Raw genomic sequence first — 15,121 nt, 5'->3', positions numbered from 1 at the left:
TAGACACAGGAAATCAGCAGAATCAGATAAACATTAGGTTTCGGTGTAAATTGTATTTGAAATACTGCAGCATTTCCATAGGCTCCAATTTGTTAGAAACAATACAATTCAGTTCAGCATTTCAAATAGTTTGGGGTTATCATTTTTGGCACGGCAGGGTGCTTGTGCAAGGCCCATAATATATCATCTTTAAAAATTGGGAAATATAGTGAGAATTTGTATGCTAACAAACATGATGAGAATTATAGGATTAACACTTAAAACAGAATCGATAAATAAGACAAAATACACTAAATACTGTGAATAACAAAAGATTATGGAAACAAATAAATGAAAACACACAACAATAAAAAATAACCACGTCTCAAAACCGGAATACATAAATATATACATATAAATTAATATCAAGATAAAACGGAAGGTCTATAACTCAGAACATTGACTTAAGGGTGATTTATGATGTTCTTTGAGATAAAGTTCACAGCTAACAAAAATGGAGAAAAATATATTGATTCCCAAACAGTGGTTTACAAACCCCAATAGGAAACACACAGGAAAATGTCATGAATGAAATAGGAATAGGAATCAAATTAGGGGATTTTTTATTTTAATTATTATTATTTTAATAATATTCACATATTAACCTGTGGCCCTGCCCCCACCTGCGTTTGTTTTTAGACAGAGACGTCCACATGCAGGCTGATGAGAATGACCTCTAGCAGCAATCCCCTATTTTAGTTTCTACAGTACTTCTAAACCACTGATGTAAACACAACGAGTTAGTTATTTTTCACGCTCTATCAAAAATTCCCAAATAGGAAAAAATACTATCGTTAATAATAAAATGTGTCTTTATTTCCTAAACATGTGCTTTTTTTCTCGATCCAAAGGGAAGTGGTTGTTTACCTATACAGTACATGGCTAAAAGAGTAGAGATGTAGTAATTCTAAGGATAGATGCTATCACCACCAAGGAAAATCCCACTGGACGGGCAACTCTCACAGTCGATGGCGAGCCCTAGATAAAGGCTACTCAGAAGTGTCCGGTGAAAACAAACAAATCGCTGCCATGCCAACGGCTATTGATTGTGACTCGCAGAGAGCTACCTGAAGCTGTCGTCACAACTCCCCAAGAGGTGGAATTAGCAACTGCAGCTCAGAGTTCAGGAAGAGATGAGGAAAAGGCTGGGGTGAATAGATCTAGAGTATATACAGTATATACAAGTATAAAACAGCCAGTCCCCAGGTTGTAATGGGAGCGTCTGGTTCCACGCGTTCGGTCCCGACCACACAGCTTGCTGTGATTGGTTGGATCGCTCTGGAGGTCCCTCTGCGTGGACGAGCTCACAGTGGGAGGGGCGGGGGCGGGGTTGTGTTATGAGAGGCAGTCGTGCAGTAAGTTGTCCCCTTATTGCTATCTTACTCATCTCCTTCCCGGGTCTGCGTCCTCTCTCCCCACTATAGGAGGATGCGGTACAACACCCAGCTGCCGAACGTCAGCCAGTGGCTGCTCCAGCTCAGCTCCGACCACTTCTGGATGGTGTGGTGGGTCACGTCGTCCTAAAGGAGAGCAAACACTGTTTTTCAATACGTTTTTGTTCAAGGTGTGTCTAAGGACATACTTGCAAGTGTCCATAGACACGGTGTGTCTATGGACACTCCTTCCATGGTCGGAGCCTTACAGTGGAAGTGGTTCGACAGGTGAACCAAACACCAACATCAACATCAACATCAAACCTCTCATAATGTGTCAGCAGTTTCTCAGAATATCTGACCCACGTACAGCAATGTTTCTATGATGGGCAGTAGGCTGTAGTAAGTGGTGCAATAATGTGTCTAAGAATAGCTCATTGATTCAATGTTACCCTATGAGACTAATGACCAGCAGGTGCTGTTGGGGTGCGGAATGTCTCGAATGCTCAATGATCTTGATGCCCAGCACAGTACTAGGGGTGGGGGAAGAATAGATTTTTCGAAAACGGGAATGGATTTTTGTTCTGGAATCGCTATGAATCGAGAATCGAATCATTAGATACCGTAAGATTCGCACCCCTAAGGGGCAATCAGTAAATGCATTCTGCATACTGTGGGCGCCTTTTGTAGTTGAAGGTTTAAATTAATCTTAACTAACCCATTTCCGATAATAATTTATAGTATTAAAGTTATTCAGCAGAGGTTTTCATCCAAAGCGACTTGAACTTGTAGATACATGTCACTCAGCAGCAGGTTAGACTTCCTGCTCTAGAATACAAGGTGGACTGTGGACATCGGGGACTTAACCGAGGGCTATTGTGCTGGGAGTCACCCCCCTAGCCACTACATGACTCAGCCACCATCCGGGGAGCCCTTCAAGCAACATGGCAGATACACCTAACACCCAATGAGAGGGACGCAAACTGTGCGGAGCTGACCTCCTCCTCATCCATGTAGTCCACGCTGGAGTTGAACACAGAGCCAAGGTAGGTGAGGTGGAGCACGGCCAGGGCGCTGAACGCTGTGTTTATCACAAACACCCATATCGCCTGGCAACAAGAAAGACAGTGACATTGATTGACGTTATTATGATGACTTGGAATAATACAGATAAGATAGTTGAACGCAAATCCTTTTTCAAACTTGGTTGCAATTCAATAGCCTTTTATTATGGCATGGTTTATTCTCCAGACATTTTCTGCTGCTTTTGATGCACTTTTTCTCACAATCAGCCGAATGGGATTTGCTAGGACTTGAGCCAAATAACTCAGAAAAATGAACTCATTAGCGAGACAAAAAGAAATCCATTGAAGTGCTGTTTTGCAACTGCGGCAGTCGTTTTTGTTCGGATTTTGTGGGCTGGCAGCACAATCCAACCTCTCCATTTACATCATAGCTTTCAACTGATCTGGATTCATCTTAGATAACTTGTTATATACTACTAACTTTACTTTAGTCGTGACTTTTAACATAGTTTGTCTTAATTATGAGGCACGGTCAAAAGCAATGCTTGGCGAATACAAGGCAACGCACCAAAGACAATCTCAACATAAAAATCACCTTTTTGTTGTGATGAGGGCAGTTGGGCGGACATTTCTTTGACAGCACACACGCGTTAAAGATGGATGCCAGCCTTTTGCGTAATACTGAAAGATAGAACAACATTGCCACAACAATAAAAACTCCTTGCAAGGTAAACTAAAGCACTGCAGTCTACAAAACCCAGTACAGCCAGGCTAAGCAGCTGCTCCAAACAATGCCAAGAGTCTCAGGAAGAAAAAAAAAGATAGATATTCTTACCATGCTCAATGTACGTGATGAACCCTAGAGAGAGCAGCACTGCCCCCAGGTGAAAACTCAAGCCCTAACAATATCAGGCGGAAGAGACAAAGAAAGAAAGAAGAACGAAATACTTTCAGTGAGACACAGAGACATGTCGAGGCAATAGAAAGCTGTGGTGATTATTAGCGTAAAACTAGAAACATCAGACTCACGTGCAGGAGGGCACTGGCTGTGTACGTCACCATGATCGCGGAAAACGTTCCGAATTTAAGAGCACTGGTGAACACATCTAGAGCACAGGAGACACACTTAAATAAGGCGCATTAGCATTCCCTTCATGAACATGAAATAAAAGCAACAAACAAAAGTAAACAGTGCAGTCACAAGGGAATCCACTGCTGCCAGGAGACACGAAGATGACTTACATGTGTGGAGGAAGCGAGACATTGGGAGGTTCCAGGAGGTGACCACCTCCACCATGGACCTGGGGAACTCAATGCTCAGTGGCTTGGCCACGGTCACATCCCTGGAAGTCGAAACGTAACGCCGTTTGTTAGAGCTCAAATAGAAATAGCTCAACGATATGTGCTACAGCTGAGAGTGATTCTGACCATTTGAGGTTTTCCTTCTCCTCTGTGAAGCCGGCTCCAGCCAGCGTTGCAGTGGTCTCGCTCAGAAAGCCGACAAAGTAATTACTGAAGTGAAAAGACACTGCGTTCTCGTACGCCAGCAGCCACCTGGGGGGGGTGTTAGTCATTACATGTTGTGTTCGAGTTTGACTTTAATGAAGATGAATGGATAAAAACAACTCTGAAAATGTTGTTTTTGTTTTAACATACCTTGCTGATGAACCCCTAAGAACCAAAGGGATATATGAAATATGCAACGTGATACGTTATATACAATAAAATACCATACAGATTAAGAACCGCATATGAAAGGCTGTAACTGTTTATAAAATCACGCTCGAATTAGGGGATTATTCAAAAGTTTTTTGAAGATTCAGTTCTTGGATCTTTCCCTTAAATTAATAAAGGCTTAAAACAATCATTCTCCACCCTAAATTCCCTGTCAGCATGCCATTCATCATGTCACATTTATTTTGATTGGACGAACTGTTGCTAGAAGCACAATATTGTGTGATGCCAAATATTAATAAGCAAGCAATTTAGCAAAGTGTTAAAAACCTTACCTGATCTTCCTTCTCTTTTTGCTATTGGGAAAGCATGAGAAAGGGAATTAGATAAGGTTACACATTAAACAAAATGAGTCTGCAACTGAAGGAAAGCTGAGCAATATATAAATTCAAGTTACTACACACTCACCTGCGTAGTAACTTGTCCCCGTAGATAGGTATGAAGTATGGAAAGAGGTAGGGCGCCACACAGTTGGATATAACAAGGCAGAACTGGCTCTTCACCCAGCTGATGGACACTTTGAAGAACCATGAAAAGCTCTGAGCGGGAAGAGAGGAAAGGTTAGAAACATTAGCCTGGATATTTCCTATGCAAAAGTATCATGAGATGGATGTAAGCCAAAGAAGGTCAGGCGTACTAGTTTACGTCCTTCCAGGGCATCCTTGTAGCTGTTGAAACTGATCCAGGGACCGAATATGACGGTGCCCACAAAGTAAATGTAGCCCATGAACTCTATAGGTGAAGGCACACTCTTAACAACCCCTCTGTCGAGATCAAAGGCCAGCGAGATAGCCTTCATGGCTACCACCATCTGGGAACCTAGACACAACAACAACAACAAATATTAAATATAAAGCAATTGTGTACATTATGTGATTAGTGAGATTAAGTGCTGAGCATGGAACCCTACTTGTTTATAGGTGGATAGTGTTACCAATGAAAATTCGGATAGTGTTACCAATGAAAACAAGTAATTCAATATAAAGAATGTGGAATATATCCTTTCCATACAGAATATATATATATATATATTCATGCATCTAGGCTGATGCTGTTAAGTAAGTAATTATATATTATTTGCTTAGAGATAATGATATTGTTATTATTATATTATGCTTAGAGATAATAATATGTTATTCAACAATATCTTTGCGATTGTGCCATGCTGGCACTTCAGTTGAATATGAACTTGCTTTGTTTACAATCTATTGCACTTGTAAATCAGAATGCATCATTGAAGTATTTATTGCTGTTATCCCTCGATTTTGTAAATATACCGTAACCTAGGCTAGTGATAAACATGTTTTGCTACCTCTCACATGATTTCACGGTTCGGTTCTGTCCAGTTTACAGCTGACACCACAACTAACATCCCAATGCTCAATGCTATCAAAATGGAGGCGGTCATGAACAAGCTTTATAAATGCCTTGCCAAATGGATTAATGAGCCTACCTCTCATCTTGTGCCAGGTGGTCGTGTCCATCATGTGCAGCTCTCTGATCACAAGACACACAAGACACATCCAATGTTAAACCGATATGGTGACGCAGGACAAACCCTCGCTGCAACACCCCAGTCTAGGAGCACCGTGTTCATGTGGTGTTAGCCAGAGCAAACCAACCCTAGCAGCAGGTAGATGAGGACGGTGATGGAGAGGAAGGTGCCTCGGATGCTGGAGTGCCGACACAGGAAGAGGATGAGGTAGCAGAGGAGGCTGAGGAGGACCACCCAGATCATGTGCAGCTCAAAGAACAGGTAGAGGGTGTAGAAGCCCCCCGCCACAGTGCTCAGGTGCTTCACAAATGAGGGGAGACCTGGCCAAAACCCGAAATAAAGGAACATTAAAAAAATATGATCAAAGCAGGTATACAATTGTTGCCAGGCACCATTTTAGCTGCGCTCTCTCACCAAACATCCAGAGGAGTCGGCACAGCAGGCAGATGACCAACAGCTGCCAGACCTGCTCCAAGCCCTGCTGGGCTGTAGGCAGGAGACAGCCATGGGTCAGCTCCTGGAAGAACTCCTGCCGGCTGAATGTCCCCATCACTAGCCTGTAAATAGGAAGAAAGTCCAACAAAAATAGCAATAAAGAAATATTTGAATCCCCATAGTAGGCTTATATTTAATACTTAGTATAGACACACGGTTGGTAAATCATTGAGTCTTCCTTCTTCTCTGTATAACCTAAAATAGCAAATCAAGGCAAAAAAAAAAGCGTCACGCAATCCATAACTAGAAGTGAAAGGCTTCTCATTTAATATTCGTCGGCTGTATGCACTTGGAAATAAATATTTGTGCGCTCGAATGAAATAGGCCAATGCAATATTCAACTTGACACAAAAATAAGCCCGGGCGTTCTACGGGACACGATATATATGTGTATTTCTAAGTGTGTTGAATAAATAGATATTACAGACTACTAACGTTATGCTCTCCGCAATGCAGGAGTTGACTCACAGCCCCCTAGCTACAACAGATGCTAACCACTGTGCCTCTCGATTGAGAGCTAAAGGTTCATACGAGATTGAGTGTTAACTACAAGGTGGCGATGGCTGCTGAACTTGCTAAACCTTGTCTGGGATTATAAGAACCATAATGACACTAAATGCAAGCGAGCTGCTCCTCGTCTTTGAGCGAAACATGCATTTTAGTTTTAAGAGGGAAAACTTACCCTTTAATACCGCAATAAAAGGCGTGCAATCCGCGACCTAGCAATACGATTATGCTACCCCTACATGGAAATATTCGGTGCTTATTATGGCTGTGTTTTAGTCACATTCAAACCAGTGGATGCGTATCTGGACTGGAGGACTCCCATTGTCACAGCATCAGCACCACTTGCCTGCCTGAGGATGCAGCCATGCAACCACATATCATCCAATCAGCCGCTTTGAGTGTAGGAAAAACAGCCAATCAAAATCGTTACATTGTAATAGCGGCGCCAAATAGACCAATAGCATTCGTCCAGCATATATGCGTTTAAACCGGTAGAAACGATCCCAGTTCCAGCCATTTGCCTGGACCTGGATGCTTCACATGAGCGTTATTTGCGGGGGAAGGCGGGAGTTTCAGTTCACATGGTTCAGAGCACATAGTCGAGCGAGAGGGAGGGACTTTCAATGCAAGTATATCCGTTGCGTTACCTATTTTGGAGATTGCGTTGTCCCTTTTTCGTCAAAACTCCATATTTATTCATCTTGGAATTTATATTATTCTCGTTCCGGGGACTGTTATCCGGCTTAAAATCTTCATAGGCAGTAAAGACACAAGACATCACGTTGCTGTTGACCGGGATAACGCTCAAACACAGGATCCTCTCTCTCAGCCTACGTAGAAACCGAAACCTTAACCGCCCAGGCGTCCAAAACGTCACGCTCAGCACAAAATCCTTAGCGCAGAGCTCTCATAATAAGGTTAGACTACTGTGGGGCAATAATCCATGTCAATTTCTCATTAAGGCATTTTGGAAAGATAAGCACACTTCGATGCTAACTCTTAGGTCTAGGACAACAAAACAGCCATACTGTAGAAACTGGAGTGATTGTTGTAGTTTGTAGTCTAACGTTACCCATGGAAATCCATAGGAATTTATGACTTTGAGAAGTGCATATAATTTGCCTAAACTTCGACAATTACTTAAAATAGGAATATATTAATTGAAGTTAGGGTTAGGGTTGTATGTTTAATCAGAATACATAGGGAATAACAACAGTAATAAGATCAGACTCCTCCATGATTATTCTGATAAGAATGCTGGATAACCTATCTTCCCAAATAAAGATCAAATGTGCATGATGGACAGCTGTGAGCCTGATTACTTCCTATTGAGGATCAAGAATGTTCATATTTCTTAAACTTGCAGATCAATTTCCAGTCTTCTTACATTATGAATTCTGAAACAGTGCATGCAGAAAAGGCATATTATTTATACATAAATATTTTATTAAATCGAATATACTGTCATTCCACATTTATACCTAGAAGCATTTAAAAGGATCATATGCCACCATTACACATGACAGTGAAAGGTTATTAAAAAAAACATTTGCATACAATTCTTGTGTGCGTGGGCAAATGCATTTTTTTTAAAGAGGGCTTTCTTTCAAAGATGTATGTAATATACAATGGTGGATCATATCATTCAACGTGTATCTGTAAAGTGATTCATTTAAGCAGTGTCATTGATTGAACCAATCTTACCAGAGTTGGTGTGTTATTAGGGTGATTCAAATTATAACTGCTTGTTTTATTTTTTGGACTGATCCTCTGAATTGTTCCAGTATCGGCGAGCGTCATTTAACAACTTAACACAATCCAAACTGTAATAAAACTACATTTGGGTGAACGCACTACGGCTTCCTAGTATTTCTTACTGGCCGACCTCTCTTGCAACAACTCATAATTCCACTTGACTTCAAGAAATGCAGATGTGAGCTTGAAAGATGAGAATATGGCGGGTGGGGGCCCTGAGCGGAGCTGTGGAGGGGTCCGCGTGCCTGGCTCCATCAAGGAAGGCGGGGCCCCAAGAGACTGAGATGAAGGTGTGAGGGCCGTGGAGGCTCGGGGGGCTGGCAGGAATGTGTCCGTATCCTTGCTGAGCGTAGGGGGAGCAGAGTGGGGCGTGAGCGTGTTGACTGCTGTGATCACAGGAAGGGACGACGATGGCCTGCTGAGAGGGGCTTCGACACAGAACACGGCGCTGCCCGGATCCGGCTTCAGCTGTAAACTATGGTCAAGAATGTAAGTCAGGCTGGTATCTGAAGACAGTGCTGTCTCCAACGGCTCCGTCTTTGGCTCAATGAGGGCCGTTTCTGAATGGCATGAGGGTTGGTCAGAGACGTTCAGTGTTTTTTGGTGGAGGAGAGCATGGTACCGGAGGCCTGACACTGTTTTGAAGTTGTGGCTACACACGCAGCACGAAAAGGGATATTTTCCAGTGTGCCTTTGTTGGTGCTCATCCAATAGATAACATGAAGTGAAGTACAACCCACATATCTGACAAGCAATGGGTCCGTCGATATTATGGATACTTTTTTCTACTTTCAGCTGTAGATGTGTGTCGACTGCAGTTGTGGGCACTGGTAGTGAAGTGCTGGCCGTGTCTGCACAACACAACACGGTGCTAGGCCCTGAATCCTCAAGCTTCAGATGTACACTGGGGTAAAGGTCGCCATTCTGAGTGGTATCTGAAGAGGTCCCAGACACCTCTGCCTCTGGCTCAGCCTGGGATGTTACTGATTGAGGGCAAAAGGTCTTATCCAAGAGGTTGTTCCCTTTGCAATGGATGCTCTGATGGCGCTTTAGGTTGTGTAGTTTTGGGAAGGACTTGTCACAAGCGTTACATTGATAGGGATACCTTCCGTGGGAATATATGTGTAGGTGATGGAAATAACGAGTAGTGGAGGTCAATCCACAAATGTCACACAGAAATAGCTTTTTAACTTTACAATGTAATTGTTTGTGTCTTTCCAGCTGTAGATCTGTGTAGAAGATCTGATTACACGTTTGGCACTTAAGCTCCTGGAGTCGTCGAAGGCAAACTGTGGGATTCAACTTCATGGATTTCGGCATCTTTACCTATTGGAGGGGATGGAGTTTTAAATGATGCAAGATATAATGAACACAGTTCACTGTGGTGACTATCACATCTGTTTGTTTCCCTGGGGTGCATTAAGCAGCTGATTTAGTACAAATGATATTTGAAGGTCACTTAATTGGTGGTTATATGTCATAGATCTATATAATTATTATGAATTATTAGAATACATAATATGAACATGTTATTTTGCTTTAACCACGGACCAGAACATCACAATACGAAGATATTATTGTTTTAAATATATACCCATTATTATACTACTAAGTAATTATTATGATTTCTTAATTATAATTAAGATAAACAGTATGGTGTTAACATTTTCTATCGACACTATGGGTAATATTCAGGTCTTTGGATAAATGAATGTATTGTCTGCAAATCCCCTTACAACACCATTATGGTTCCGGTAAGCCTACGCAATAAAGAAAAACAAAAGCCTACTCGTATAAAACATAATTACCTTTTAGCAACCGAAGTTGGTGGTAAAAAAATAAAATAATGGAAAGCTTTGGCGCTTTTGGTTATTCCATGGACGGTCTTCTTCTCTCCATAAACAAACTTTGAGTGTTATTGATTTTATTCCGGGTGAAACGCTAACAACTAGCTTTGGTTCCCACTTAAGAAAATACCAAACTACTGAACTGCAATTTCCATGTCAATTTTTCCATATATATATAATTAGAATTGTCTGTTCAATATAAATATTACATCGAAATCTACATTCTAAACATACATTTTATATCTAAATATAAAATTCCCCTTAATCTAAATGCTTTCCAGAAGCTAAATCGTTTATATTTATCTAAATCTTTATGTATAGGCCAACATCTATATCCTAAATCTAAATCTATGTTTTATATCTAAATCAGGATTATGATTATTATGATTATCATGATTTAGATATAAGATTTAGGATTTCGATTTAGAATTTAGATTTAGATATAGGATTTAGATTTAGAAGTAGGATTTAGGATTTCGATTTAGATACAAAGATTTCAATTTAACTATACGATTATGCATCAGATTTACGATTACAATTTAGTACTAAAATATAGATTTAGATTAAGGATCTAGATTGAACATATAATTCTAATTTTCTGTATGTGGAAAAGGTGACATGAAATTGCAGTGCAGTTTGGAGTTTTTTTTTGTTTATTTGATAAAGCTGGGAAAAAATGAAGCAAAGCTGGAGCTAAATCTGGAAAAAGTGAAGCACGTTTTTGAGCACCAAAAGTTTACAAACGGCTCCCCGTATCGGCACCGTTGCTAAAACACAGGTTACCAAATCCATACGTAGCCTATCAGGTAAATGAAGCAGGTGTTAGTGTAAGCGACAACCACCAGAGGGCACTGTTGTCTCATACATTTAGTATTGTTTTTGTTTTTACTAGGCTTTTGTCCACATCCCAACGTAACCAGTGTCTGTCGAACCTGGCATGATGAATCAATTAAATCACACGTCCACCATTCTATGTGTCTCAAATACTTTTGACAATCTGATGACCTACAGCGGTTGGTCCCTGGAGAATTTCATTATTATTATTTGCCAGTGTTGCCTTGGAGTGTGAAATTGATCAGCAATCCTGCTTTGAGTTTTCAATCCATATGATGATTTTTCACTCTAACCAACTTAAAACCATTAGTGTCTAATGAATATTTTTTGAAGAGGAGTGCATTCATATACACAAAATAAATAAAACTGTAGAACATTCCACACACACAAACGCATAAACATGCACGGACACAGAGCCACACATCCACACACACACACACACACACACACACACACACACACACACACACACACACACACACACACACACACACACACACACACACACACACACACACACACACACACACACACACACACACATACAAACAGTCAATTGTACTCATCCACACCCACAAACAAAAACAAACAAACAATCAATTCTGACCGATTTTCAAATTCCAATGCATACTTCATATTGGGTTTCTGCATGAGTTCCTGTTGAATGATTGCTTCAATATATCAACCCTTAGTCTGAAATAAGATAACATGGTGTTCCTCTCTCTCTCTCTCTCTCTCTCTCTCTCTCTCTCTCTCTCTCTCTCTCTCTCTCTCTCTCTCTCTCTCTCTCTCTCTCTCTCTCTCTATCTCACTCGCCAACCTCTTTTTCTTCCCAAGGTGACTCTTCCACATGCACCTCTTCCTGGTGTCTCATCTCCTCTGCAGTCACAGTGCTACAGTGACTGTAAAGGTGACTATAATCTGATGCCCTTTCCTGTTCGCACCATTGCCATTGCTCCAATAGCGGCATCCATGCCGTAGGGCTGTTGTTGAACTCGCCTTTGTCCCCTTGGCTTTGCTTACTGTGTTAGCCAGAGGAAAACACTATGACAGAAATAGAGAGAGAGAACGAGAGCGAGAGAATAATAAAGAGAGAGGAAAAAAGAGAGTAAGACGTAAGGCAGAAAAAATTGAGAGAGAGATAAAGAGACAAAAGAGATTATAATCAAGTGAGAGAGAGCACAAGATAGAAAGAGAGAGAGAGCAATACTAAGAGAGAGCGACAGAGAGCTACATAATGATAAAAAAGATATGAAGATAAAGGAAGAGAAAGAGAGTAATAACAAGAGAAAGATAAAGAGAGTTATACATAGAAAAAGAGATAAAGATAGAGAGAGATAAATAGAGAATAATATAATGAATTCATGTTAAAAAACCCTTTCACATGTGTATCCTTGTTAAGGGCTTCAATCCACAGTGTAACCTTTCCCTTTTTAACGACCATCGCCTTCACCCTGTGTGGCAAGGAGACAGGGGAGAAGAGGCAGGTCGTAGACAAAGGTTTGATGGCAGAAATAACACCAAGGGAGAGCTGGGTGTGTGTTTGTATGTGTGTGTGTGTGTGTGTGTGTGTGTGTGTGTGTGTGTGTGTGTTGTGTGTGTGTGTGTGTGTGTGTGTGTGTGTGTGTGTGTGTGTGTGTGTGTGTGTGCAGAAGGGGTCACCTGCTTTGTGTGAAGGAAGGATGAGAGGAAGGGGAGAGGAGGAAATGAATAAGGAGAAGCACGGAGGGATGCAGCGTGGCTCCTGGCCGCCATTCAAAGCTTCTCGATGGCCGAGACACGCCGAGAGGGAGTTCAACGCTTAGCGATGAGCGTAGCCACTGATAATCCAGCCTGGCTCATGGGTCGGCTGCCTTGCCCATATATTCATCTCTTGGCTGGTGTTTGACAGGGGGGGGGGGGGGGGGGGGGTTCCTGCTGCTGTTTCAGCAGGTGCACGTGTACGTTGATTCTGTTTACACAATGCCCGCACACAAGCCCACGGGTCGTGGGGTCTGGTTGATGGGTGGGGGTAGGGGTGGGGGGGAGGGGGGCAATAAGTCTGCCAGATACACCGTCACTCAGCAGTGTGGTGGAGGGTTGAGGCGACTACAACACAATTACACATTCATGTCAGCCAGCCAGCCAGCCAGCCTCCCCTCCCCCCTTCCTCCTCCCGTAGATTCCTGCCCCTCCCAGCCCCTCCCACACACCCACTCACCCACTCACCCACTCACCCACCCCCTTTGCTCCTTATTCCTCTCTGCTGCTCGGTTGCACCCACAAATCCCCCAACCCCCTAAAAAATAAAAAAATATATTGTTGCCACCATCCCATCATCCAGCTCCATCACACACCCGTATCTGGCTCAACTCCCCATTACACCTTCTGGTACCTCTCTCGTTCTTTCTACCTCTCTCTCTCTCTCTCTCTCTCTCTCTCTCTCTCTCTCTCTCTCTCTCTCTCTCTCTCTCTCTCTCTCTCTCTCTCTCTCTCTCTCTCTCTTCAGTCTCCCTCGCCCCTTTCCTCTATGTCAACCGTGGGCTGTGACTGAAGATACACACGAGGTATAAAACAAAAGTGTGTAATAGAGGAAGAGGATGGGTGGGGGGGGGCAGAGAGGGGCAGATGAGACACTAGGTAAAGGGCGGGGGAGGGGGGGGGGGGGGGGCTCACTGTGAAATGGCTCGGAATGGGAAGAGGGAGGACTGGTGGTGGAACGAAGCCGAGAGGGGGCTCACAGTCTAGGCTGGGCGAGGGCTAGGCTAGCTAGACCCCCTGAAAGAAACATAGAGCCTAGCTAATGATGTATTGATTTGTTAGCGCCCGCGGCGTCTAACGAGGGGAGCGTGGGCGGAGACAGAGGAGAGGCCACACCTCAACGAGGCCCTGGGTGTGTGTGTGTGTGTTAACTAGACAGAGGAGAGGCCACACCTCAACGAGGCCCTGGGTCTGTGTGTGTGCGTTAACTAGACAGAGGAGAGGCCACACCTCAACGAGGCCCTGGGTCTGTGTGTGTGTGTTAACTAGACAGAGGAGAGGCCACACCTCAACGAGGCCCTGGGTCTGTGTGTGTGCGTTAACTAGACAGAGGAGAGGTGCTGCTTCTAGACATATTTCACGGCTCAACACAGGGGCGCAAAGTTAGGAATGCTTCATGCAGACACACTCTAATGCATGCAACACACACACATGCACACACTCAAAGACACACCCACACACACATACACACACGCGCGCACACACACACACACACACACACACACACACACACACACACACACACACACACACACACACACACACACACACACACACCTAGGGCGTAAGAAGGTGATTTAATGGTCATCCTTGAGCTTAGACCGTTTTCACTCTGTCAATAATGCGAAAATGTGTTTTAGGGGCAGGTTTTGTTTTCTTGAGATAAACAAACGTTGAGCCTTCAAGCGATGCTCTGAGCCCAGCTTGCGAATCAAATCCATGCTGGGTAGGATGGGGTGTTTAGAGCGGAGCCGGCGTCGCTGGGGAACACATTAGGTGAGATCACGCAGGAGAGGAGTGGACCAGAATTAATGAGGTTATCTCTTCATGCTCAAGGTGTGTGTAGCTGTGGGTGTGTCTGTGTGTGGAAGAATAGGTTTTTTCCCCGCATTGATGCCTCATCTCTGAACAGAGAATTCATTTTAAAACAACCCTTCTCTTAATTGAGATATGATAGATATTGACTGAATCAAGTAACGATAGGATGTCACAACATACTCACCTATCCCATGAAAAAGGAAATCAGTTCAAACCGTAACAATTCAATAAAACAGATGTAGACCTGAGATTGTGTTCACATTTCAGAGAGCTGACACAAACAGTGAATACCTTGTGCTCTACCGTGGCTATAAGGCTCCCTCTATCCTCTCTGGCCTCTCTCGACCACAGCGTGGACGGACCACGCCCTCTGTGCATTCAGGGTGTAACCGGTCAGGACAGCGAGAGAGGAGCAGTTAATCCCCGGGGGTCAGAGGGGGCGGGGGGCTGCATCTCATG

General features: G+C 43.1%; 2 protein-coding genes across 2 annotated transcripts; both read right to left on the bottom strand.

Moving 5' to 3' along the window:
* Window positions 1–33: 33 nt before the first annotated feature.
* LOC132462015 (protein-serine O-palmitoleoyltransferase porcupine-like) lies at window positions 34–7,047 on the bottom strand. The gene is made up of 15 exons (XM_060057601.1): window positions 6,844–7,047; window positions 6,081–6,223; window positions 5,794–5,986; window positions 5,625–5,668; window positions 4,809–4,990; window positions 4,580–4,710; window positions 4,447–4,467; window positions 4,094–4,108; window positions 3,866–3,991; window positions 3,680–3,780; window positions 3,467–3,543; window positions 3,273–3,336; window positions 3,033–3,118; window positions 2,411–2,521; window positions 34–1,559 (listed from the first exon to the last, which is right to left on the bottom strand). Exons 2-15 carry the CDS (start codon window positions 6,214–6,216, stop codon window positions 1,458–1,460), a joined length of 1,389 nt encoding a protein of 462 aa, XP_059913584.1. The 5' UTR covers window positions 6,217–6,223; window positions 6,844–7,047; the 3' UTR covers window positions 34–1,457.
* Window positions 7,048–8,093: 1,046 nt separating this feature from the next.
* LOC132462089 (gastrula zinc finger protein XlCGF48.2-like) lies at window positions 8,094–10,357 on the bottom strand. Its single transcript, XM_060057724.1, has 3 exons — window positions 10,232–10,357; window positions 9,408–9,749; window positions 8,094–9,377 (listed from the first exon to the last, which is right to left on the bottom strand). Exons 2-3 carry the CDS (start codon window positions 9,741–9,743, stop codon window positions 8,532–8,534), a joined length of 1,182 nt encoding a protein of 393 aa, XP_059913707.1. The 5' UTR covers window positions 9,744–9,749; window positions 10,232–10,357; the 3' UTR covers window positions 8,094–8,531.
* Between the last annotated feature and the right edge of the window lie 4,764 nt (window positions 10,358–15,121).

Source organism: Gadus macrocephalus, chromosome 1 (genome assembly GCF_031168955.1).
Source record: "Gadus macrocephalus chromosome 1, ASM3116895v1".
Classification (NCBI taxonomy): domain Eukaryota; kingdom Metazoa; phylum Chordata; class Actinopteri; order Gadiformes; family Gadidae; genus Gadus; species Gadus macrocephalus.
This window is presented reverse-complemented; position numbering and strand designations above follow the sequence as displayed.